This window comes from Cygnus atratus, chromosome 11, assembly GCF_013377495.2.
Source record: "Cygnus atratus isolate AKBS03 ecotype Queensland, Australia chromosome 11, CAtr_DNAZoo_HiC_assembly, whole genome shotgun sequence".
NCBI lineage: Eukaryota > Metazoa > Chordata > Aves > Anseriformes > Anatidae > Cygnus > Cygnus atratus.
In genome coordinates this window covers 7,442,323-7,468,253 of record NC_066372.1, presented here as the reverse complement: position 1 = coordinate 7,468,253, position 25,931 = coordinate 7,442,323, and the positions used below count along the sequence as shown (strand labels likewise).

At 38.4% G+C, this 25,931-nt stretch overlaps 2 protein-coding genes across 7 annotated transcripts in view; one reads left to right on the top strand and one right to left on the bottom strand.

The window, feature by feature from the left end:
- Positions 1 to 25,931, bottom strand: part of USP3 (ubiquitin specific peptidase 3) — a 100,612-nt gene that overhangs the window by 63,342 nt on the left and 11,339 nt on the right. For 4 of the 6 annotated variants that reach the window (XM_035554108.2, XM_050713075.1, XM_035554103.2 and 1 more), the window contains one exon: positions 22,839 to 22,919. The gene's annotated coding sequence lies outside the window, so the exon portion shown is untranslated. Of the gene's footprint in view, positions 1 to 22,838; positions 22,920 to 23,800; positions 23,968 to 25,931 lie in introns of those variants that run through there. The other 2 variants (XM_050713074.1, XM_035554104.2) reach the window with 2 other exon arrangements.
- On the top strand, positions 1,379 to 25,420 carry CA12 (carbonic anhydrase 12). Its single transcript, XM_035554118.1, has 10 exons — positions 1,379 to 1,469; positions 4,603 to 4,623; positions 10,540 to 10,719; positions 13,265 to 13,407; positions 14,251 to 14,346; positions 16,060 to 16,123; positions 16,572 to 16,729; positions 17,766 to 17,892; positions 23,302 to 23,383; positions 24,388 to 25,420. Exons 1-10 carry the CDS (start codon positions 1,379 to 1,381, stop codon positions 24,470 to 24,472), a joined length of 1,047 nt encoding a protein of 348 aa, XP_035410011.1. The 3' UTR covers positions 24,473 to 25,420.

Genomic DNA, 25,931 nt, shown 5'->3' with positions numbered 1-25,931 from the left:
TGTTAAAAACATTTTTACTATAGATCACACCCTCTCCCTCTAGATTACATCTGGCTGAAACAGAGCAGGCAGAATCAGCTATTACGATCTAGATTTACAAAATACTAAGAGTAAGTATGAGAGAGGACCCGTACTCAAAGACAGCTACTTTCTAGAAGAGCACAAGCCATTCATCATTTGCTGCTGCAGTCTGCAGCCTGCCTCTGCATGGCTGGGTTGGGTAGGGCTACAGATAAATAGCCCCAATATGCCAGAATCATGCTCTTCAACAGGTACCTACCTAGGATCTAGATAGAATTGAGCCATGCTCCAAGCACCTTTCCTTTCCCTGTATCAGCCTCATGAATGATGGTAGGAAAAAATGAGTAAGTCTAAGAATACTAAGCATTTAAACAGCAGTTGATAAATAAAAATGCTGAAAATTGAGTTTGACCAATCAAAACTAATACATGCTGTATGGTTGCTACTAGGACATTGTAAGTAGTTAATAACAGTTATAAATAATAATGTATTTAACTGAAACTAGTAAAAGTCTCTCCAATCCCTTCTTCCCCTCCTCAGCTATCCATGGTGCATTCAGTTTAAGAGGTTATTCCTCAATCGCCTTCAGAAGAGGACATCACCTATACCCTGTTCTCCTCTCTACCCCTCTCCATGTATGTCCTGAACATAACATCAGCCTCTGGGGTTGTTTCTTCCTGAATTTTCACTTCTCCCTGTTTCATGTGCTCTCTCAGTTCCAAGAGCTTTCAGCTTAAAAAAAAAATCCCTTCCTGACAAGCTAGATGTTTTCTCCTGGGAAGTGTCCATGGTCCATCTGAGGTATTAACAGTCCCCCACACAGCCTCACCTCTCTTTCCCTCCATTAGCTTCCCCTCCTTCAAGTTCTCACAGTGGCCCTTTATGCTAAAATCACACCGATCCAAAAATGGGAGTTGAGGGAGCCACTCTGAAATAGGCTAAAAAAAAACTCTACTGTGGTCTGATCCCTAAAAGCAAAGGACATGTCTTGTAAGCATTTGTGTCTCTGCTAAATAACTTCTGCAGTTCCACATTTAAATTTCCTTTCTAAGTGCTGGAGTCTGTCCTCTCAGAAGTTCAGTAAAATTGGGGTAATCAAGGATGTGATCAGTTTTCTGAGGGTGCTGTGACCTAGAGGCAGGTCTGATTACATCATTTGTTTTGGGATGAGGCTGAGGAGCTTTATAAAAAGGAGACCTAAAAGGAGGGAGAGAGAGAAGGAAAAAGAAGGGCATTAAGTCACTAGCAGAAGCTTTTTATATGTGCTTTCTGCAATTTACCAGATATTTACAAGGGAGTCTCTTCAGAGTACAGAGAAATCTGTGAACTGTTGGAATATTATAAGTCTTTCCTTGAGATGTCAGCCAAGAGCTTCAGTAGAGTCGTACTCACTATGGTGCTTATTCTCTTCCTGAAGATACAACTCTCAGTACCAGCGCCGTTGAATGGTAAAGTCTTTTGGCTTTCTATTTTATTGTCACTCTTAACTTTGGGCAGCTAAAGTATGCAGAAAATTAAGGCTTTAAAATTATTATTTCAGTAGCATGCTCAAACTTGTATATTGTTGCACTCTGCAGTTTGGAGTTAGGATCCTTATTTGATATATCAGAACACCTGTTCTGAGAAATTAAAGAAAAAAGAAATCTGTCTTCTGATTTAGTTTGTGTTACAGACTTATCGAGTGCTCAGTATGCCTTGCTTTGTGATCTTTCTTTTTCTCATAAAATGAAGGCTGGCCTTTCCCTGAGTTAGTGGAAGCATGGCATCTTTCCCTCTGCCCCATTTATTTTTAAACCAGACAAAAAGAATGCAATCCCTGTGAAGTGCCCCATTTCTCACATACTAGACCTCATTGTCTTATATTTAAACAGACCAGGAGGTCAGCGCTCCTCACTCTCTTTTTAGGAGTTAATTTTCATCCATTCAAGCTGATTATAATCCCCCTAGTGTAATTATAGGATATGAGGGAGAATCATAATATAGGGCTGTGTGAGAGGACTTACTCAGCACGTATATTCATGAAAGGAAAATCCTGAAGGCTCAAATGTAATCCAGAGCAGTCAGGATTTTACAGAGCTCTGCCAGGAGACGCATTTTGCCAGGTTTTCAGCATGAGCTACTCAGAGGGGGGCAATTTCAAACTTTTCAGGTCAGCTTGTTATTTCAGGCATATTTCCTCTGAAAAAAATGCTATATTCTTTAGCAGAATCTCCTCCTTGAAGGGCATAGGTTTCTGGAGCTTGGTGCTTTCCAGAATGATGCCTCTGACAATAGAGAAGGCTTGGAAGTGAAAGGATGTGTTGAAAAGATATGTTTGATGATTTATCCTGAAGGGAAATCTGGAGAACTCCTAGTTTAGCATTAGACACCCAGTACCAACAAATGGTAAGAGCTACAGCATCTGCCTGTTTTTGACATCCTCCCAGGTCAGAGACAATTAAGATACAGATTATCACAACTAACACCTTTCCCAGCTCCCACACATCACTCAAAATGTATTTCTTTCCTGGATATTGATCAGTGAAACACAGATACATAGGCTCCAGGAATCTTCTCTGCCATGCATGGGCATGTAACTGTTACTATTCATCAGCACTCATCCCAGCACGAACAAAGAGGCAGGAGAGCCCCCACAGGTATGGAACTGTTTATAGTTAGTACCCTTCTAGGTGTGAATCAGACTTCTGTCCAAATTTGGGAGACTGTGTGACACTCTGCCTCATTCTAATTTTATTATCAACCTTGCTCACAGTCTGAGGATGGCAGCAAATTCCTTTTGCAGCTCTGACATGTTCATTCAGACAAAACCAAAGATTCTGCCCTCTGGGATCTGTTCATCTCCTGACCTAAGTTAGATGAAGTAAGTGCAAAATGTTCCTTAGCCCTACCTATACTAGTTGCTATTATTGTGCTCATCAGTAAAGGCAAAATTGTAGTGCATTACAGATCAAAGACACTCACAGGCTAAGGAAAATTCCATTTGGTGAAAGATTTGAAGCTTTTATTTATTTTATTTTGCATAAAAGCCCAAAATATCGAATATCTTTGAAATGTATTGTTTAAGGTTGTTCTAGACTATAATATATATATATATGGAGAGAAAGAGTTTTGACATTTCATACACATTTTAGCGTAAAACAGGAGCAGGAGTGGAGACTAGCTATTTTAGTTAAACTGATATTTATTCAAACCCTGCTCAGATGAGGATGTGGGGATTTCTAAAATGTGTTGACAGTTTGTTACTATCTTCATGCAAGTGGTACCTACAGAACGTGCTGACCACAGGACACAAGCACCCCCAAAAACCTAGGTAAGAGGTAATCCCCTGCAGACATAAGGGGAGAAGAGAGTGAGGTTTCTCATACTGTAATCTAAGACAGGGAATGAATTCTCCTCCACAAGGAACCTGGGGACTTCAGCCAGGATGATTACACAGACCTCATTTTGAAAATTCCAGCGTAAAAGAGCAAGCCCAATGGTCTGACAAACTGGAATCACAGAGCTCAGTGATTCCAGCACACATTGATACAAAAGAGCTATGAGCAGCTGTTTTGCACATCCCAACAAATTAATCCCAAACGTTTCACACTATGTTCTTTGGTAAAGAGCTGTGTCTGTGAGTACACTGTAGAGTACAACAAATGCAGCCAAGATTCACGTACTGAGCAGATGTGCATCTAAGAATAAATATTTGCCTGCCTGCGTGTGCACACACAGAAGCACACTGAGTGTTTGCAAAACTCATAATTCAGAACTGTTTACTAAGCAGAAATAAAGTTACATTTTCAGTGGTAAGGATCTGCATTGCCTGATAACCACAATTGTTCAGGGCTGTCAGGACAAGCTCCTGTAATTACATAGCAAGCTGAATGACCGTAAGGAGGTTTCAGGACAAAAAATAGAATAAAATTCAAAAGAGCATTTAAATAAGTGAAATTTTCACGTTTCAAAAGGCATGCAAAGACACTGTTCCAAGTTCAGCTCCTTAAGCAGTGGATGAGTATTGATCACTGATCATTTTAGTACTCACTGGAAACCCCAGGATCTCCTGAGTTACGTTGTTTCATTTATCATATCCCCTTTTTTCAAAGTCCATCTATTTCCTGTTTCAGTTGGCAAATCCCAGAGCAGCTGTGCAGAAAGGACTGTCCATGCTCAGTGCAGCACCTGGTAAACCCCTGATGTGTTTCAAACTTCTCAGCTAGGCATGGGGGTTTGATGATAACTACACATCACTTATATTCCTTATTCACCTAACCAGAAAAAAAAAGGGGATGCCTACATATAGTCTGTGGCTATTCAAAAAAGAAAAGAGTGACAAGAGTTTGGGTCCAGGATTTACGTGACTACAAGAAAGTTAAACCCTATGGGTAGGATCACAGGAATAATTCTAGTCATAATTTCAGTGAGTTGAGTTCATAACCTTTGAAAACTTTTATGTTTTGCTCAACATCTGGAACTAGAAAAACATATAAAAGTACTGCATATTTCAGTACATGGGTTTAAGTGGCAATTTCTTTAATTTACAGAGTAACCCCAATTTCAAATATTCACATTAATATTTTGTTTGTTTTTAAACAGGGTCAAAATGGTCTTATATTGGTAAGTATTAACTAATTTGTGTATGCTAAGTCATGGGTACGTTCCCTATTTTAAGGAGAAAGTGCCGAATTTATTCTGGTGAGAACCTACTAGGTTCACTATCTTTACCCAGGTTTGGATCTGCCTTATCCGTCCATCAGGCTTAGTATTTGGGTGACTGAGAGTCAGTTACTGGGTTCTGCATTGCCTTGCTGAATGATGGGAATCTCAGCAGGCTAAGACAGGCCAGGCAACTGCAGAGGTTGCCCAGAGCCCTGTTTTCCCATCTGCCACAGAGCAGCAGCATGTTTCAGCCCAGCTCTGCAAAGAGTGTACCTCTCCCTGCCCTGAAGTGAATAAAGTAGAATAAATACTATTTGGGAAAGCAGTGCTGGTTTGTACACTAGTCCTTTAAGTCAGATACTAAACCTGAAGGGTCTGATGGCTGCTCAGGAAGAATTTCCTAGAGATTTAAGAGAACAAATCCTCTGACCAGTATTTCCCTATTCAGTGCTGTGTTTTATACACCACATACCCACAGAGAAGCTTTTGGTGCTGCCCAAAGACAACCCCAAGATTTAACTTGCTGTTTCCAACTACTCCCTTTGTCTGTGCTCCAGTTTACCTGGCTCACTTCACATAAGCAAAACAAAAATTGTCAGTTGCACGTCTACAGGTATTAATCTAACCGCTAGTACATGTACATAGATTTCACATTCTCCTTTAGCAAAAAGGCTTAGCATACTTTGAATGACAAGTGCCTGGGTTTTCCACCTTGCCAGCAGCAAGCAGAGGAAACTAACCCTGCCAGTTAGTAGGGAAAGCAACACTTCTTTTACTACCAGCAAAGTAGTTCTGCCCTTCTTCCCAGGGTAATGCAGGTTTAAATTAGTTACTTCTCCCTTTCTGGGAATTTTGGTACCAGTGTATTTTTCAGAGTATGTTATTCTCAGTGCCCAAATTCATGAGTTCCTGCTAAGCACTTCCACATTGCAGTTTGTTTTCTCACATGTACTGCAGGATAGAGAGATGGTTCACAAAAGAGATTCTTATTTTTTCCCTTCAACTACTGCTTTTTAAATCTATCTAGAAAAATATATAACAGCAACTTCAAAAAATCAAAACGGCAATTTAAATGTACAGAATTCTTCTTTTCATATATCTGGAAAAAACCAGAGGTAGAACATTGCTCTGCATGGAGAAAAATAGACTGCAGTCAAAGCCAGAAAGAAGCCTCTCCTTCATACTCTCCCACTGACCTTGTTTCTTTATGGCAGCCTTCACCTTCCACTATTTACTTTTATCCTTGCAACACTTTGCAATGCCTCCCACTAAAATTAAGTCAACAGGAACAGAAAGGAAGTCAAGCCATTACAGTCAGTGCAGGCTGATCTCAAGATGAGGGTCAAGGTACAAGGTAAAGGGCAGAGGAGAAATTCAGGTGCCAATTTCTAGAATTAGAGAGCTGAGCTTCAATTCTTTGGATTCTGGCTTTCTCCCTTAATATTAGCAGAGTGGAATGAAATCAAAGAACCATAATCACCCCTTAGGAGCGCACAAGCAGCTAGAAGGGAAGAAACTAGTTTTACAGTGAAGTTTTAAAGAACAGTACCAGCAGAATTACTCATGGGCTTTAGCATGGGAGCAGACAACCTCATGCTACAGCACAGACACAAGAACTGTTGTTAACAGACATTAGGCTAATTAAACTTACAAACTCTCTGGTTTTGTTGTTGCCAAACATTCTAACTTAAATTCATTGAGGTGCTGAGAACCTGTGCTAAGACACATCCCTCTTCCCTTGAGAAATGCCAGTGTTTGTGAATGCAGTAGAACATTCACAGATTTTCTCATACAGCACTCATATAGCACTCATATAGCACTCATATAGGAGGACTAGCAGAGACAGCTACAGCTCTTGGCAATCCCTTTACCTCACAAGCTTCCCTCTAGACATGCCTGTGGAAGATCTACACATACTAGCTATGTACAGAATGGTATGACTGAGCTCTGCCTGTGCTCCAAGTGAAATGGAAGCCATGTGGTCATGTTACTGTGGCACAGAGCCCAGACTCTCAGCCTTCACTACTAACACAGTCCTGGGCCAACTGCAGCTGTACAGCTTCCAGCTGGCAGAAAACAGGGGCAGAGTGCTTTGCATAGCTGCAAAATAGCAAAGACATTCCCTGTGTTACTGACCCAATGCATTTTACTACTTAATTCACTGCAGATTATGAGAACTTGGATCTCCCATGAGAAGCTTGAGCAACATGAGTATTAACCGATCATCAGAGCAAAAACCCTGCTGGTAACACTGGTGTCTCATAGACCCATTTTCTTCTTTTTTCTGGTCAGCTAATGTGCAAATCCCACGAGCACTGTTGTCCCTAAAGGACCATCTGTCCTGCATCACTTACCAGTGCTAGGGCTGTAGAGCTGGCTAAAGGCTTAAGCATGCAGAAAGCTAGCAGTTGTCAAAGGGTATGATAAAATGGATGCCTGCAGTGTGGGTACTGAGGGTATTTCACCCAGCTCACTGTACAGCTGGGCACCATGTCTATCCAGAGACTTACTACTGTTTTATTTACAGCCATCTTTTATAAAATAGCCATGAGGACACGGCCAGGCTCAGGGTAATTTACAGTGTGGTAAGGGAACGTGGCCCTGGAAACTTATGTAAAAGGAGGCAGTCACAAGCTGGATTTGAACAACCTGAGTGTGCAAGTACCCTACAGCAGGGAGCATTCATAGCTGCACCAGGAGCAGTGGGAGCAGGAGGGGTCCTACTTCCACCCATACCAACATCTCCGTACTTTAATTTGCTCACTCCAACAGCTACATACTAGCATTAGTTGGATTGGACAGGCCCATGGCACAATTACCACTCTGCTGGCACAGTGCTGACAGGATCCTCAGGGCAGCAAACATCATCTGAGGTGCCTAGGTCTTCCCCTTGGTCGTAACTGTTGTCACAAAAGTGGGAAATTGAATACTAAGATATGTTTGCAATGCTTCTTATGTTAATACCTTATGAAACTTGTAGTACAGGCCAATCTTGCCACATCCACATACTATTCTTTATTCAGTAGTGATCAGAACCTTTATAAACACAGAGTGATTTCCACTGAATTTTTCTAAATATGTTGGCACAGAACAAGGAAAATATATTTCACAATCAAACATTCATTTTCAACAGAGCTAGCTGAGAAATGTCTCCCAGCTGTGGGGTTTATCTACCATGGAAATCGCAATTTCATATATGCAAAACCAAGCTACAGTGAGCTCAGCTTTTTAAGACAGGAGTTTTGAAGCACTAAAATTAGAAAGACCATGTGACAAAAAGTCAGAATTTCTAAAACAAATGGTTTTGTACCAAAAATAGTTTTGTTTTGTTTTTAATTGAGCAGAAGTGTGAAACAAGCAAAAAGTGCTGAAGCTCAGAGGCCTGTAGGTAGATTTGCAGATTTATGTCAAGGAAAGTATAACAGGTAGTAAAGATGAAGGTACATAAAGACTGCAGTAACTACAGCATTTTATAGGAAAGACTGTTTCCCTTCTGAACTGCTAATGTTGGTGTGGAAATTCCCATACGCTGCTGCCAATTCTTAAAGGCATTCGATTCATCCAAACATAGTACAGAAAATGTAGTTGGTACTTCACGACGTGGTTTCCACTGGCTGGGACTAGGGTTCTATGTTATGCATAAATTAAAAATAAATTTAAAATTATTAATTTAATTATCAAGTCTCCAAAACTATGTTTTGTATAATATTAAAGTCTTCTTGGATACCCACTACCTTATCAATGCACCGAAAACCCAAGCCTTTTAAAATTACTGAAGTCTTATTACAATAAAGGCTTCTCACATTTTTTTCTGACATTGCTGTAGTTTTAGTTTTCTGGAAAGTGTTAGATTTCAGTGTCATTGTCTGGCACATCAAGTTTCAACCTCAAGAAACTATAATTTCACAGTATGTTCTGATATATACTTTACTGGGAAAAGTCCTTGAGTACATATATCCCATAGTATGGAATCTATGCTCATCTTGATGGATCAGTGAACTGCCAAAACACATCTAAAGGACAGTATCCAGTTTTCTATAGTGTCAGCATAACATTTATTAGCTTTTAAAACGATTTGCAAATAACTTTAAGATAATATCACACAGATTAAAGAGGAAAGAAATTAAAGTGATTGGCAGTGGAGTCAAAGATGTAAGTTACAGCAACATCAAAGCCTATTTATACTGAAAAGTACTGACTGAGTCTGAGTATCCACACTGCAAACAATGTCATGTGCTAACCTATGCCTTGATTAAAGAGCTCTAAGGAGGAAGTAAGTCGTTCTTTGAGCACCAGAACTTCAGATTCACCTCCACTATCAATATCCTTGGAAGCATCTCTTTGATCTTAAAAAAAAAAAAAAAAAAAAAGGACCCTCTGTTCTCCTGACAGTTGATTTTCCTTCAGAGAAGATCTGAACTTGATTTACCACTGATGACCTGATCTAACATTAGATTCTGGCATCCACATTTCAGGGGAGATATTAACATATTGGAGAGACTTCAGAAAAGTAACAATAAATATTCCAGGTTTGGAAAAGAAGCCCTCTAACAAAATAGATAAATAAATAAATAAATAATCAAGGAACTATTTAGTTTAAGAGAAGAGAGAACCTATGTCCTCTGTGTTATAAGTACTTCCATGATGAACACAAGTATACTAACAGAAGGCTCTTCAATTTCTAAAAGAAGTCAAAGCTAGACAAACTCACAGTGATTAGCAAGCTGCCAGGATGAGTTAATGCCCATTGGACATTAATGAATTATCTTTACCTGCAATGTTTCAAGAAAGACTGTCCTTTTCTTTCTGAAAGATATGGCCTCATTAAAGTAGTAATTAATCCAAGGAGATCCAATAGCCTGTGTTACAGAGATCAGGCTGGGTGATCCCAAAAGATCTTCCTGCCTTAGAAAGAATTGCAATGAATCTTCAGTATTAGGGAGAAACACAAGTTGTGAGTACATCTTCTGGAATTTAAATCCAAACAGTCCCAGATTACAGCTTGTGAACAGCTGCTAGCTACTAATAAGCAATTAAATAAAAGGTACAACTAAAAATCTCTTGATATTATCAATTCCTTGTAGAAATTGCCTAGGGCAAAAGGCTGTGATGATAGGAGTTTTGCAAGAGTTTGAACAAGTTGTTACAGGTCAAATTACCGTTAACACTTTCCATTTTTGCAAGTTAGTGTCTTACTGTGGGTTATGCAGTATTGCTAGATAGAGCCTGGCAGTTTGTATGATAAGGAAAAGTTCATAGGGGTCCGGTTTTCTGTGTATTGGAAAGTATGGAAACTTCCCTCTGCAAACATGAAGTCACTTTCTGAAATTCTCTTCAGAAAACAGGAATTGCCACATTAGCATGCATATGCCTGTCACTTTTATAGGGAAAAGTCATTCATGTCCGTAAATAATCTTAATGCTGTCATAGATACAAACTCTACTTGTCATTCTTCTGGACTGTGAAGGGAGACAATACCAGCGTTAGAGGGTCGGAGGCACCGTGGCTGGCTATGATGGCGTTGCCTGTAGGTTTAACCTGGTGAGCTACCACACTTGCAGCTCTCCACTGGGGCACAGTGTTACATAAAATTGCAGCTGAGAATGTCAAAAATCAAGATTAAAGTGTCTCTACATGAGACTTTTACTGATACTTCCTCTGCCAGCATCTTGCTGTGGTTATTTGGCCCTTTTCTATCAAGTGGCGTACTGGAAACATGGAATTGAGAAAAGTTAAAGAAAAAAGAGCTTTCTTAATTCAGCAAAGGCTCCTTTTCTAAATGTTGGATCAGAGCTGAATCAGGAGGGGGATGAGGGGGGATAATAACTGGATAGCTAAGGCTTGACAAATATGTCTCTTTGTTAACTTACGCAGGTCCTGATGGAGAGAAGACCTGGCCGAAGAAATATCCATTCTGTGGGGGAGTATTTCAATCACCGATAGATTTTCACAGAGATATTCTCCAGTATGATTCTAATCTCTCACCTTTAGAATTCATAGGCTATAATGTGCCCTCCACCGACCAGTTTACACTGACCAATAATGGTCATTCAGGTAAGGGATCTCAATGACAGTCAGCAATTATGAAGGAAAGAGTTGCTGGAGTTTGTAATTTTTCATTTCATGGATAAACTACTTTGATTATCAGTTGAAATAAAGCTGTGATTATGAAACCTTCTAATCACAAACACAAATCTAGAGAACAGGTTAAGGAAACTAGCAAATGTACTAAGTACAAATGGATTTGCTATAAGCAGAATCAAAAAAATGTGTTTTTTTCAATCAACTCTAGGCATGTCAAAATTAATTTCATGCTTTTGAAAGCTTTACTTCCTGCTTTGTTGAAGTCCTCCAAAATAGACTTTGTGATTCTATTAGAAAGAGATAAACTGATAAAAAATGGGTGCAATGGGTCTTTGATATTCTAATCAAAGCAGCTTAGTTGAGTTACATGAAAAAAAAAGCATCATTCTGTTCCTCTGACTTGAGGTAGAAACTTCCTTTAGTGTAGGATAAGACAAATAGATTAAAAGACCGAAAAATAATTAGAAAAAGTTTACAAACATGCCCTGCACCACAGTAGTAAAAGTATCTGTATAGGAGGTAAAAGCAGAGAAGAGAGTCTCATGAAGGTCTGCAATACCTACCATATCAACACAGTATTTCATGTCATGTCAATATGAACAGGTATAAGGGCCTTCTTCTTTATATCCTCCTCTATTGCATAAGTATCAAAAGAACCTGTGTTTAAAAATGGCCTCTGCCTCAGCTCTTCTCTGGCATGCTTTGTTAAAAGGTGCTTGAAATGCACGCTTCTCTTTTTCCTCATTCTTCCAGTGGGGTAAACCTGCTCTGTACAACATCATATGCCTATTCTTCAGGTAAGGACCAATCCCCTAGGGCATAGGTCACGTTTTCCCCCTGCGTAGTTTCTCCCTCTAGAAACCAAGTCTAAAGCAGCTTGTTTTAGACTAGGAATGGCTGGAACACACTTTCCTTGCAAACCTTTTTTTAAGAAGCTTTCTCAGCCCTGAATGAAAGATTGTACTGTCACAGTTGAATGTATTACGCCAATCTAAATGATCAATAGATAGACAAGAAAACGCTATCATTGTGTATTTTAACAGTGCCAGAGAGCAGGTAGAGACATGAGAGCAGGTACACACAAAAGAGCAACAATGGCAGCCTGTCCCTCGTGTAAAAGTCACACAGTAAAATGCAAGTTCCTAGTACAGCCTATGCCACCAAGATTTTCAGAACTAGGCCCAAAAACAAGTCTAATCACTGCTTAATAAAAGTCAAGACAAAAAATAAAAAAAATAAAATAAAATAAAATAATCCCCCTCAGTAAACTCATCTTCCTAAAACAGGAATTGATTCTAAGTGCTCTCCTAGAAGGCAGGGGACATGTGACACACTCTCTCTAGAAACTTCACTCAGATACAAACCTTAATTGCTGTGAGTAATGAAAAATTAGTTCTTTGTTAGAGCGTTCATTACACCATCTGGTGTTACCTTCTCTTCTGGCTAGAGAAGAGATCAGTAGGATACTTAGTATTGTCATATCAGTCATTTCTACACAAAACTAATCTGTTTCACTGCCAGCCAATCCAGATACAATTACCTCCTTCAGCTAGACTGAAAACAGCAGACCTCCAGAAAAGCTTTTTAGCTAGCAGAAAAATATATACGTTTGCAGCTGCTCCTTCATTAAGGTTTTGAGCCCTGTTTTCCCTGAAAAACACGCCTGGGACGTTTCAGAGACAAACTGCATTCACATTGAAAAACAAGAAAATTGCTTTGCAATTGATCTTTTCTTTATACAAACCATTGCTTTACGAAGTGCCAAACTTCTCAACTAAACAATGACAACAAAGAATGTCTCCGTTTCTTCTCTACTCTAATTCTACACAATAAATAACCCAGGTTGTGTTCCACACTGGACAGCATTAGCAAGCAGAAAGAAGGCTTGTTTTTCAGCACACCAAAGCCTCACTCCACCATGTTGAGAGAGGAAATGCTAATTATTTATGTCTATGATCACCTTGCTGCTTGGCAGCAATACTCTGGGTTTGATTGGGGAAGGGGGAGGGAAGGAGAGAGAGTAGTTTATTTGTTTTTGCCACATGCTCCTGAGAGAACATTAATAGACAGACTAGTTCAATATGACAACAGTTTAAAAATATCATGAGAAATTTTAATTTATTAAGCCATTTTTAACCTCCATAAAGGCACATGAGCCTAAGTTTTGCTTCAATAACTTGCTTTTTAATAAAGCTGAGATAATTTTGCATTTGAAGAAGGAGGGAGGAGAAAGATTTCTACTAACAACAATTTTCACATTCAACTCCTTTAGTTCAAGAAAATGGGAAAAAGGAATATTCTAAATTTTCCTAAATTGCCTAGAAAGGATTAAAGGCAAGTTAAGTGTTTAGTTCCTACCTACAGACTGAGATGGATTCAGAGTTAAGAATCTAATAGTTATTCTGCTTCATTCATTCATTCTCTATGTAATATGTTTAGACATAGTAGTTTTACTTGCCGTGTGCTTAAAAGCTGTGTTATCATTTCATTCCATCTGGTTTTGATCTGCTTACAGTGAAAATGTATCTGTCGCCTACTATGCACATCAGAAACCTCCCTTTTGAATACACTGCATCTCAACTTCACCTACACTGGGGAAACAGAAACAAGTCAGAAGGCTCAGAGCACACAGTCAGTGGGAAGCATTTTGCAGCAGAGGTAAGAGAAGCTGAATTCAGGGAAAGAAACAAACAAAGCTGTGTAAGTCCCACTGTTTTAGTTTCTTCACCTGTGGTATTACAGTGTTCTTACACTGTTTCTCTACCTTTGCTATATGACTGGAAAAGGCTGAAAGGTTTTGATCCAAGAATTTATGGTCTGGGTGTATACTAAAATGTTATGTGTACTGTAAGTAAGTTCCATGAAACTTTCATGAATATGCCACAAGTCAAGGAATTATCTTCTAAACTGAGGACTGGCACTGGGTCTCCTAAATAATTTCAAGCAAATTGTTGCATATTTGACACCTAGGTTCTTCTCTGTAAAACAGATAAATCTTTTAGCCACACAACACTAATTGGCTGGGTTTAAACAACATTTTGAAATGTTCTTCCTCTAACTTACCTCACCTTCTTCAATCCGGTGAAGAACTATTTATTATCTTTCCTAATACTAAATTATGGATTTGGGAATAGATTTTGAAAAGCAGTACCAATTGGATATTTACCTCAAAATGATTAAATGAAATACTACTTTTTCAGAAAAAATTACTAGTGCTAGTACTACAATCAGGATGCCTTGAAGACAAAGCAATCAATCTTCCCTCCCCATCCCCCCAGTCATGTAGACAAGATGGGTAATAGCCAAAGAGGGTCTGAGAGTGGGAGCTCGGGAAATTTTGCTTTTCTCTATAAAAGATCTTAACACTATACCCAGAAACCACTGAAGAATGCCATTGTAATGTCTTAGCCTGAGACGGCTGCACTGGTCTTTTCCAGTTGTCAAATAACTATGTTACCATGCCCCACACATTCCCATAACATTGTCTCTCCTTCTTTGTAGCTGCATATTGTACATTATAACTCTGAGAAATATCCAGATGTAACAGCAGCAATGGACAAAGCAGACGGACTGGCAGTTTTGGCCATCCTTCTTGAGGTAGGATACAAGGTTGTGGGTTTTTATTTTTTAACAAGCTTTCAGTCATTAAGTCGCCAGAGAGCTTTAAAGTAAAAAAATACCTAGAGTATTTAACAGCTCTGCAGCTGAATAGATGTTCCTCTTTTTCTGTTTAAAAAAAAAAAGGGGGGGGGGGGGGGGCAGATTCTGTTAGCACATAGATAATAGGTACAAATTTTAAGACAAATTTTAAGATTGTGACAATTCTTAATGCTTTCCAGTAAATTAACTCAGATGTTGAAGCCATTTTTGCATTCATTTACAAACTATGAATTATTAGAGCTTATCAAACAGCAGACAACTGTGAATTTCAAACCCACTTACTCAAAAAAACTGCCTAGTGTAGCATGCAGCAGTTTTAGCCCCACAGAGAGGCACAGGCAAACACAACCCTGGCTTTGGCAAGCATGCGGAATTAGGATGTGACCATTGTTTTCAGAATGCAAGCTTCCTAGATTCTTTGAATCACAGATTACAGTAGCAATACAAAGTTATAAACAAGCAAATCCAGTGACTTTTTTAAGATGACAGGACAAGTTTCCAATTTTCCACTCTAAAGCTCCACAAATAGGCAATTAAAGGCAATAATGATCTTAAGGGAAATTTTTGACAAGCTTGTACATATTTAATTCTCTATTTTCTTGATAATTAAGAGTCTTAATTATAAGAATAAGCTTAACTATAAAGATTATTTTTAAATGTGTGGATTTTCTCCAGCATAAAAAATACTTTACTCAAAGCCTGAAAATGCCCACGTTTTCACACTTCTATTGAAAAAAGTGAAAATGTTCTAGTTAGCAGACAAAGATCTAATTCTAATGAATGTTACCCAAGCTCACTTCCTAGCAGTTATGACTTCGAAAATAATTTAGTGTTGAATTTCAGTTCATTTGGAATTTGCAGCTGTGAAAAGTGAAAAGTTGCAGAGAACTGCATATTATACTGGGGATTCTGTTTGTTTGTTTTCCTTTTCCTAAGTAGCAGTATTTAAAATCAAATAAGGGAATGTTGCTAATTCTGCAGATTAGGTCTTTGAAAAATGTTCAGGCAGCTGGTGGCTTTTACAGTTGATCTAAGGACACCAGTTCACTATGTCTGCTTGTTAGACGAGTTGCTAAGTACCAAAGAATTCATAAAAAAGGCATTGCTTATCAGACAAAAAAGCTGCCCGGAGCAGTTGAAAAACACAGTCTTGCTTGACAGTTGAGTTACTGCCCTTGCCAGTGGCCCTGCAGTACCAACACTGTCATTCTTTATCTTCTTGACCTGTGAGGAGCAGCAGACTAAAAAACGTTTGTGGGTGGAAAAATGTGGCTTTGACTAGAAACCAGCAGATGATCTGAGAAGCCTGTCAGTTGAGAATTTCTGTCTACAATGTTCTCAAAGGAAACGGTTACTCTTCCTTTGCGCTGCACACTGAACAGGCAATCATGTCTTTCAAGTGCACACTAGAGGTCTACACCATAGTTGTTAAGGCATGACTGTAACAGAGCAGCTCAGTCTCTCAGAGCACTGAGAGACTACAAGCATTATTAGTAAAAAGAGTAATTCTAGTAAATGAATATCCAGGCAGTGTACACGCTTCCCTTATCCAAGAATTCTTCAAATACTGCTAGCTGCTGTGTGCAGAAGCAAAGACTCATATTCAGACCACAATGATTTGCACAGCTGTTAACCGTCTGCTCATTACAGATTGGACCCTTCAACCCATCATATGAAAAGATCTTCAGGCACTTCCAGAACGTGAAATACAAAGGTGAGTGGCTATATTGGATTGAGATATCAGATCACTCTGAGAGGGCCATAATCAGCTGAAAAAACAGACCAGGAATCCCAGGCAAACCAGTCATAAACTATACGACTTAAAAAAAAAAATCAATGCATTTCTCTGAAGAGAGTATGGCTAGCATGATACAGGAATCCATTACACCATGTGAGCCTTACTTTCTGCACATGGTGTTGTTTGGTTAACATGGCCACAGGTCATGTTACAAAATTCTGATTTGGTATCCGAGGTGATTTATATATAGGAAACCTAAAAAACTGTATTTCCTATTTAAACTGGAATCATCTCTATTAAAATGGATTTTTCTTTTCTTAGTGATATGACTGAAAGCACTCTGCTTATTGAAAAGCAAAATTGTTTCACTGGAGGCAGTCCACATAGCAATGATTCAGCATTTAATACAAATCCTCTATTTTAGATCAGATGGTCCAAGTCCCTGGTTTCAATATTCAAGAACTGCTTCCTGACAGACCAGATGAGTACTATCGCTATGAAGGATCCCTGACAACTCCTCCTTGCTACCCTAGCGTTCTCTGGACAGTCTTCCGACACCCTGTTAAAATTTCACAAGAGCAGGCAAGTTTAAATACAACATGTATTTTCCTGATTGATGTTTGCTAGGGCACAGTAATGCATATTTTAATATCCTGGATTTCTCTTACTTTCCTATAAAAATTGGAAAGTGACCATTGCTAAAATCCTTTAGGTGGGAAGCACATCATATCACAGAACTGACTTAAATGAATATCCTATTCTCTGTGTAGCTAGCACATTTTCGGTTAACCAAAATAAATAAATGACAGCCAACTGCTATTGGTAATAGTATCAGCTTGAAAAATCACAGTAAAGCGAGATTTATTTCTGTTTTCATTATATACTTGCTCCCTGCCTTGAGTTTTCCCTCGAGTCACTACCAAATCATTTTTGTCAAGGTTTCATGTCTGAACCCTAAACCCTAGACCCTAGGTTTTTCAGTGCTGACTACCTTAGATATAAGTTGGGTAGATGTTAAGTTTCCAAAAAGCATGTGATGTATTATTCGTCAAGCCTGAATTCCCTGACTTTTCTCCAACTTAACTTTTTTATGCTCACCTAATTAACTTTTTTTTTGTTTTCAGGTGGACACTGATTTATATAAACTCCAAATTGCTATCTTCCAGTTTACCTGGCACAAGGAAAAAAAATGTTACTATCAGATTTAATATGAGATTTAATTACTGTGTGCTCCCTGTGATGGAAGTCCATTCTTAACTTTGTCCACTCAGATAATTTGTTTCACAAAGTAGAGAGTTCTTTCATGAAATAGCTTTTAGTATTGCTTAGGTTTTAGACTGTTCTAAGGAGAAGAAGATGCAAAGGGCCACCATGTTTACACCCATCCAATTTTCCTGTCAGCTAATTACTAAGCAGGGGTTAATTTTATCAGAATGTGGGGAAAAAGAAAAAAAAAACACAGGTAGGGGTTTCTGGGGTGTCACACTGTTTACACATTATTCTCTATTTAGCTCACAGGCCATGAAAGACTTTCAAGTATTATTTAATGTATCCTTTTCCCTTTGACTACCTCTACAATTTCAAACACACACTCTCAGTGAGTTTGATTCCTTTATAGTTGCTGGCACTGGAAACAGCCATGTACTGCACAGAGAGTGACGACCCAGAACCCCTGGAAATGGTCGATAACTTTCGCAATGTTCAGGAGTTTCGTGAAAGACTAGTTTTTATTTCTTTCCGTGAAGGTAAGCTGTACAAATGCTTCTATGCAAAGAAACTGCACAGTGCCTTGTGTAAATCTGAAATATTGATGTGGCGGTCCTGTTGCCTGAACCACTACAAAAATATGGGGGTTTCATTCTCCTGTGGTTCACTTTGTTCCCTTTTCTTCCCTTTCTGCATTGTTGCATGGGCAACTGTATGAGAGTAAGGTATTTGGAGAGCATATAAAAAGTTTTGTTTCACAACAGGTATTGTACAAGCCAATACCAAGCAACTCTTCTGATCAAAGGGAAGGAGATAAAAGAAGGAAGACATGTTCAGCCTTGTCATGCTTAGCAGAGCTATTTGCTGTCAGTCCAAACACTAAATAGCTCTCTACAGCTGAACGCTTTCAGTCAGCTTAGCTACTTGAGCTGGCCTTGTCTCACAAGTCACATTTGCAGGCTCTCAGTAATATCAGGTCTGCTTTTGTGCAGACAGCAAGTTTAAAAGGAATCACAGCTTTGCATTTCTGGGAGACTGTTTGGGGGAAGTTACAGAGAATCAAAAGAGGTCCTTGAGAAACTCAAACTTGGCAAGTAAAAATAACTCATTACACTGTATTGTATGATCTAGTATTACAAGTGAGAAAAAATAGCCATCTTACAAAGAAGGACTGATTCAAAAGCTTAATTATGCAGTGTTACACTATGACAATACATAATACAATATATATATATGTATTGGAATAATTGCGTGTAACTTAATAATTATTTAAATAAGTATGTTAATCTTTCTGTCCTTGCTACCTAAGCACATTTCTCTCATTGATTTCTAATGACTTAGATCTTAGTTTCTCTGTATTTTTACTTGAGTAAAAACATTTACAGTCCTGAGCAGTCTGACTATGGCTTGAACCACAAGCTATAACTTCACAATTTAATTATATTCTCTAGCTTGGCACTAAATCTCTACATTTCATCATCTCTGGAGCTCCAGAGCAAGAAAGGCTACATCTCCATAACTGTTGCAGCTCCTGACTTTTATTTTATTAACCACTCTATCTGCAGAATACAATATAGTTGATCCTCAGAAAAAAAGCTTTATGGACCAGGTGTATGAAGGGCAAGCTTGAGTGCTAAAGGCAATGCAGAGTTTTCAGTATGGTTCAGAGATCCAGACTACTTCAGGTTCTCCTAGGCCTCACTTCTGCACACCCTAGAGAAAGCTACTGACTAGAAAAACATCTGTTTTAACTTGCAGCACTGAAGAAGGGACAGTAATTTAAGAAGAGATGGCTTATTTCCCAATATTGAGGTGCAGAGAAACAGCATAACATATTCTTTTGTTTAACATATGATAAAGGAGCTGAAGAAGCTAAATTCAGTCAGTGGAGTCATAACTACATGACTTCAGACTTTTTAATCAAGCACCTTTCATTTTAGGTTCAGTGACCCTACTTATCTACACAAGTCTTACAGTTTGCAAATAAAGGTGTACAAAAGTGACTTTCCCCAAGGTTTCCATGATGTTAACTACTGAGTGGAATGGAGCCCAAACTGAAACACTAGTGGGTCTGTACCCCGGCAAGCCAGCTTTATTTTTCAGTAACAAAAGAGAAGCCCATGACATCACTTCTGATGTCACATAGAGCCTATCTATGAAGCATGACTGGAAATATCTCTAGCACAAAAGATAAAGCAAAACGCATTACATGACGCAAACATACACAACAGAAATCTCAAAAATAAGTGGCCTCTGCTTTTCTGAAATTCTCTAAGGACAGAAAGTCCCAAGCTGCTAGAGCTTTAATTCCCAAAGTTTGGGGAAAAAACAAAACCAAGCAAACTTGCACAATAAAGAACTTATAATAACTTAATGGAAATGCTGTAATAAGTGAATGCAAAAAGTAGACTAAAGAGTCTCAGCCAATAGTAAGTGGGCAGCTTTGGAAACAGCATTCATTTTAACAATCTCAAGATACCAATTTTTTACCAGCATTACTGAATTCCAACGAAATATAGACATTGTAGAGGCTCTAAAAAGCCGGAAACAGACTTGGCAAACCTGAAATATTTAAGATAATGCTTTCATTTTAATGGGTAGCGAACACTTAGCTTTACATTTCAAAAACAACTGGATTTAAGAAGACAGATTTAAACATTCCCAAAACCATGAAGGCAAGCTTAACACTGAAGTCAACACATTTACACTGACTCTGGTCAGATGAAAAATCAGGCCGCATGCTCTATCATTCCATAGAATTTATAAAAAGTTAAGATGGCCAATCTTACTTCTAAGGCAAAATTTATAATCCACTTAACAGAAAACTCAGTGGGGCCTTTGACTACTTTGAGATAGTTAAGGCACTAAGTATCATACTTATATACTAAGTTTTTGCAATTAGTCAAAATATATAAACAGAGGTTTAAGCAATAATTTGAGTGCTATGTTTTGCTTACATTAGGAAAAAGAGGAGCTCCAAAGCCATCTCTATGTTAAACTCATGATACTCCATATGGGGGAAAATATCCTTAAGGCTATAAATGGTAGCAGGATAGATCTTTATCATTCTCAGGCTATCCTGCTGAATGTCTGAATTTAACCTAATTTTAAAATGAGAATTACACCAGTAGTTCTCTGTCTAACCAAAATAGATAAAAATTTGCCAGTAAGTTTACCAAATTATCAATAACCCTTAATAACCCCAAGAGTAAAACATAAACTAGTATTTGTTGCACTAAAAATATTTTGAGTAAACTAAATGATGACTAAATAGTGGAAAAGGGAAAGAGCTAAAGTATGTCAGTCCTTTCTCTGCTTTTGTGGTTTGGACAACTAGAAATATTCTTCCCCCGCAATATTCTTACATGATCAGGAAAAGGTCTGTAACTTTCTTCCCAAACCTCAAATCTCAATCACCAGCTATAGAACTAGCTGTGTTCAGAATGGCTATTTTAGTGATCCCCTTCAAATCTCTGCTCAAGTCAGACTGTATACAATGATTTTAGGCAGCAGAATCAGAATTTCATAGAATCATAGAGTGGTTTGGGTTGGAAGGGACCTTAAAGATCATCTAGTTCCAACCCCTCTGCCATAGGCAGGAATACCACCCACTAGATCAGGTTGCCCAGGGCCTCCTCTAACCTGGCCTTGAACACCTCCAGGGATGGGGCAACCACATCTTCGCTGGGCAACCTGTTCCAGTGCCTCACCACCCTCTGAGTGAAGAAAATTTGCAATAAGGCTGCCAGGTTTCTGAGACAGTAAGACTTACTGTATCTGTCTATGGGGTCAAATTTGACTGAGATGTGACATTCTTAAAATAGCTGCAGTGAACCAGTGCCAAACCCAAGATTAGCATTTGGCTCTTCCTCTACTAAGCTACATTATTCACCTCCCCTGCAGAGGTGATACCAACAATAAAAGCATTTTCAACACATCCTTAAAGTTGGCATGACTTACCAGGGCTGAATTGTACGGGTTATTGCCCGTCCTGCTGTTCTCAGACAAGAGCCGGTCTCTATGGCTACAGAAGGCATTGCTCAGTGCTACTTTAATAGAAACCCCATTCAGTCTAAGTACATTTAATTACAAAAGCTCATTGACTATCGGTGAACCATAGCAAAATGTTCTATCCATTGCAAAAAAGGTATTCATCATCCCTGTAATCTCACATTCCACCTACTACAGACACAAAGGTCCCTTGCAGGTGCAGCCTCTCACCTCAAAAAAAAAAAAAAAAAAAAAAGCACAATTGTGCTTTCCTGCCAAAGCACAATAGAAGTGCACCTGGATGCTGGCTGCAAGTGCCCATATTGATGCTGCCAGATGTACCACAGGCAGGAACAGAGAACACTTGCTGAGAAGGGAAGGCCAAACACTGAACCATGGGTTGGGACAGGCAACTACACGTGTGAAAGAAATCCTGTTATGCATGCCGCAAATGTTGTGCCTCTACCAAAAAACACGTGTTCAGAGCAACGTTTCTGGTTTTTCAGTATCAAGAGACTCAGGGCTGCAACTTTCACCTGAGCCCAAAAGCCACAAGATGGGGCCCTTGAGCTGTATTTTGTGTCAAGAATGCAAATAACTGAAGTATTAGGTCATCCATGTTTGGATGCCAATAATTAAAATCTAAATTCATGCTCACTATTAACAAGTACTACAGTTTAAAATGTCTCAACTCTTAAAGGATTAGTCAGCAAAACTCAAACATGTTTATAATGTATTTTGTCAGCAACCCATTCCGATAAAATTAGCTTCACATACATGCAGCTGAAACTTATTACAACGTTGAAGCCTTCCAGTGCCCTCAAGTTAAGTGGGAACTGGTCTCCAGTGTTGATTATAGCACTATGCTGAAGTACTTTCTAACTGAATTTCCCAAGATGTTTTCATCATATAGAAATATAAAACATGAACTTTAACCTCCTTCTCCCTGTCCCCTTTAAATGACAAGCTTCTGTTCCACAATTTTCTATTTGGTGTTATGTTTTGCAATCCATATGATGCACGTTTACTGTAGCAAAACTCACCTTTTCTAAAATACATTTCTTCTTCAGATCCATTGATCGCGTTTCTTCTATTCAGTTAGACTTAAAATTAATAAAGCATCCAATGGGATAAATAGGGTAAGGTTAAACGTCATTCTGCTTTCTCAAAAGTCTATTTAATAACAGAAAACTTTTAGATGGAATGCATGAAACCTGCCAGCTTCACTCAGAAAGAGTTCTGATATTGCTTAGATTCAAATAGCCATTTGAAAAAAATATGAAAAAGTGTAAATGAATTATGACAATGCAATTAAGAAAAAAGTACTCATCTTCATGATCTTAGGGTAGGCCAAAATAACTAAAAATACTTTCACGGCTAAAATTATATATGGAGGTCTTTATCAAGAATGGCATTATAATGATAATGTTTAATATCTCAATGCAAATGTGAGATCACACAGTTGTTTATACTATTATCCTGAATTCATTCTTACCTTCTTAGATGCCTTTATGCAACATTTTCAGTGACAAAGCACATCACTCTTCTGCTGCCCATCTTCAATGGTGTCCTTCTGCTATGAAAAAACAACAGGCATCAAATCTAAAATCCCTAGTTGCCTGCGTTTAGTTCTTCATTTTTGCTTATGCTCTCGTATACATTATCAATCAGAAACTCTTTGGACTTCAGTGCTTCTATGCCTTTGCCTGCATGTTGGTTTTGTGACTTTGACAGGTGTCTCTAAATTGACAATGATGTAAACTGTGGATTCAGTTGTGAGATTAGGACCTTCTGGTATACATCTATGCAAAATGATCCATTCCATGACTGCAAAGGGATGTGAGCAGACTGTAGGAAAGTTGAGGATGCAAAACAAAAACGTTATGACAGATTAAAGACCAACCCTCTGCAGTCAAGTAAATTAAATCAACTGGTTTGTACTGTTTTCCCTATTCTAGGTGTTGTTTCTGTTGTGATAACCTGCATTCTGGGAGTTCTCATCATTCTTGCGGTAGCCTGTTGGCTATTCAAGAGGAAAAGGTAAGACGTCCTGCTGCCATATTACAGGAAAAGAAGTCAAACCATTTTTTTGTTTTGATATAAAGAAGTGCTCATGTGCCTGAAACCTAGAACAGTGATAACAGTTTTTACAGTGGTAACATTTGATCTTTAGGAGATATGATCTCTTCCTACAAGCTTTGATTTTTTTTCATATCACAGTAGGTGTTATTCCTCCTGTATCATATACTCCAAAGTAGTTCTATTTTACTGCCAGCAAAACGTTTATATCACTAAGACCTACTTGCTGCAAGTTTTGTGACATAGTGGCCACCTTTCTGCTACTGTAGGAATGGCTGTTTTTTATGAAAAACAGCACAATAGTTATTTACTCTAACAGTGCTTATATAAATCCTTAAAAGATACAGGGACAAGAAATAGGGAATTTTATGTGAGTACCTGGGAGAAGGTAAAAACACATCACACTTTGGCTACTCCCACAAGCAGTTAGGAAACGAGACTCCCCTTCCAGACTAAACAGGACAAGCACATAGGCTAAATAACTGACATATGCAGTTTTTCTGTCTTTCCAATTGTCTTTTCTTCTTTTTCTTGTTCTTTTTGCTAGAGTTGCTGCTCCTAGTTGCTCTTTGAATCTTTTCATATTTTTCCTGGAACACTAAAAGAAACCAGAAGGGAATAGTTTTAGAGAAAATCTCTCCCAAAGGTCACATTATTTAAGGGGAAGAAATCCACACTGACAAGAGATCATTTAGCCAGACTGTTTTGCCACCAAAGCTGAATTCTGGAAAAAATACTAACATTACAAACTTTTCTACAGCCTGCTTATGTCCCTTTGTGATCAGCATTGACTTTGCCAGACAGAATGTGTTCTCCTGAAATACATGTAACAATAAGTTGCTCTGGCATTTGCACTAGTAAAGAGAAAAATAATCTCATGCATGCATAATAGCACATATTAAATATCCAATGGTGCTCTTCCTTCATTGCAATTATAATTATTTAATACAATTGTCTTGTTTTAGTTGCAAAAAGGGAGGAGAAGACAACAGAGGAGTCATCTACACACAAGGAACGCAGAAAGAGGAAGAAGATATCTCCAAACTATGATGCCCTGCTCTGTCACAAATGTCCCTTTTCATTCATAGCACTGACTTATTTTGCATTTGTGGAACATGTCTCTCACTCTTAGCTAATGATTAGCCTCAAGAGTGTTCTCAAAATGTACCAGCCAAAACTTTTCTGTAGCCCATTTTCTCTTGTTTTGCAGGGAGATACGATCAGTGAATGTTCCTGAGAGCTAAATTCCTCACCACATTCTTTTCATGTTGGCTGCTTAGTGAGTCTGGGTCTTTTAACTGATTTTACAGTTAATCCTAAACTCCAATTTTATGGTTTGTTTAGCACAGATTTTCCCACAGGTATTCCCACATGAAGACGTTCATCAAGGTATAAGCACTCTTCCCTGCTAAATCAATGTATTAGTCTTAGGGTAATCCAGGAACAGCATCATGAATGTTAACAAGATAAAGGGCAATACATATTTGAGATCAGGATTTGAATGAGGCTGACTGCAAATGATGCTAGTACATTCACCAGTGACTCTAACAGTCAGAAACATTACACAAAAAGACAAATGTAAATGTTATGGGATTCACATGGATTATTAATGGGGTTCAAACCCTAGGATTCAGTACTAAAAAACACTACTGCTTGAGGAACAGCTTGTGTTCCAGTTATTATACAACCTCACAAATCTGTCACAAAGGCATCCTGTCTTACTATCCTAATCTTATTTATAGTGTGTATGAATAATGGGGGGGAATAATGTAGTTGCTGCTGCTTTTAAGCACACTACTTCCTATTTGATCATGAAATCTTGATTGATTTTAGAGCATATATTACAAATGCAATTATACAGTCGACAGTTTTGCTGATTTAGCTCTCTGAATCTAATAATTTAATTATAAGAAGGTAATTAAAAATATATTTTCAAATTTCATAAGCTAGATGCTTTTGAGTCTCATGCATTTTTTTAAAGTGAGAAGCATGCTTCCATTTAAGATGATGTGAAATTTTATTGACTTCAGAAAGAATAGGGCTTAGCCAGTCTAGCACCAGATGTATACAGAATTCCTCTTGAATTTGACACGTGAAGTGAAGGGTCTGAAATGCTTGTACTTTAGGAGACAGGCAGGAAATGATTCAGCACAGGGACATGCCTAAAATAATTCCATGTCTGAATGCCATTAAACACTAATTACTGGGGAAATGCCAAACAAATTTTACACTTAGATCCATTCTACATTCGTATTTATGTGTTTGCTCAGTAGCACCACCGTCACATTTGTGATTTTAAATAAATTAATAAACAGTTATTGACATGTGTTTTCTCCTTTAAAGATAGTAGAGGGATGCTTATGTTTTGGACTCTTTCCACCCCAAAGAAAGTTTAATGACAAAAGCTAGCTGCTCAGTGAAAGGAGAAATAACTTATTAATTCTTACTCTGCATGAAATTTAGGAGCATACTTTCACAACTAAGTATATTGCATTTGTCAGCATTTTTG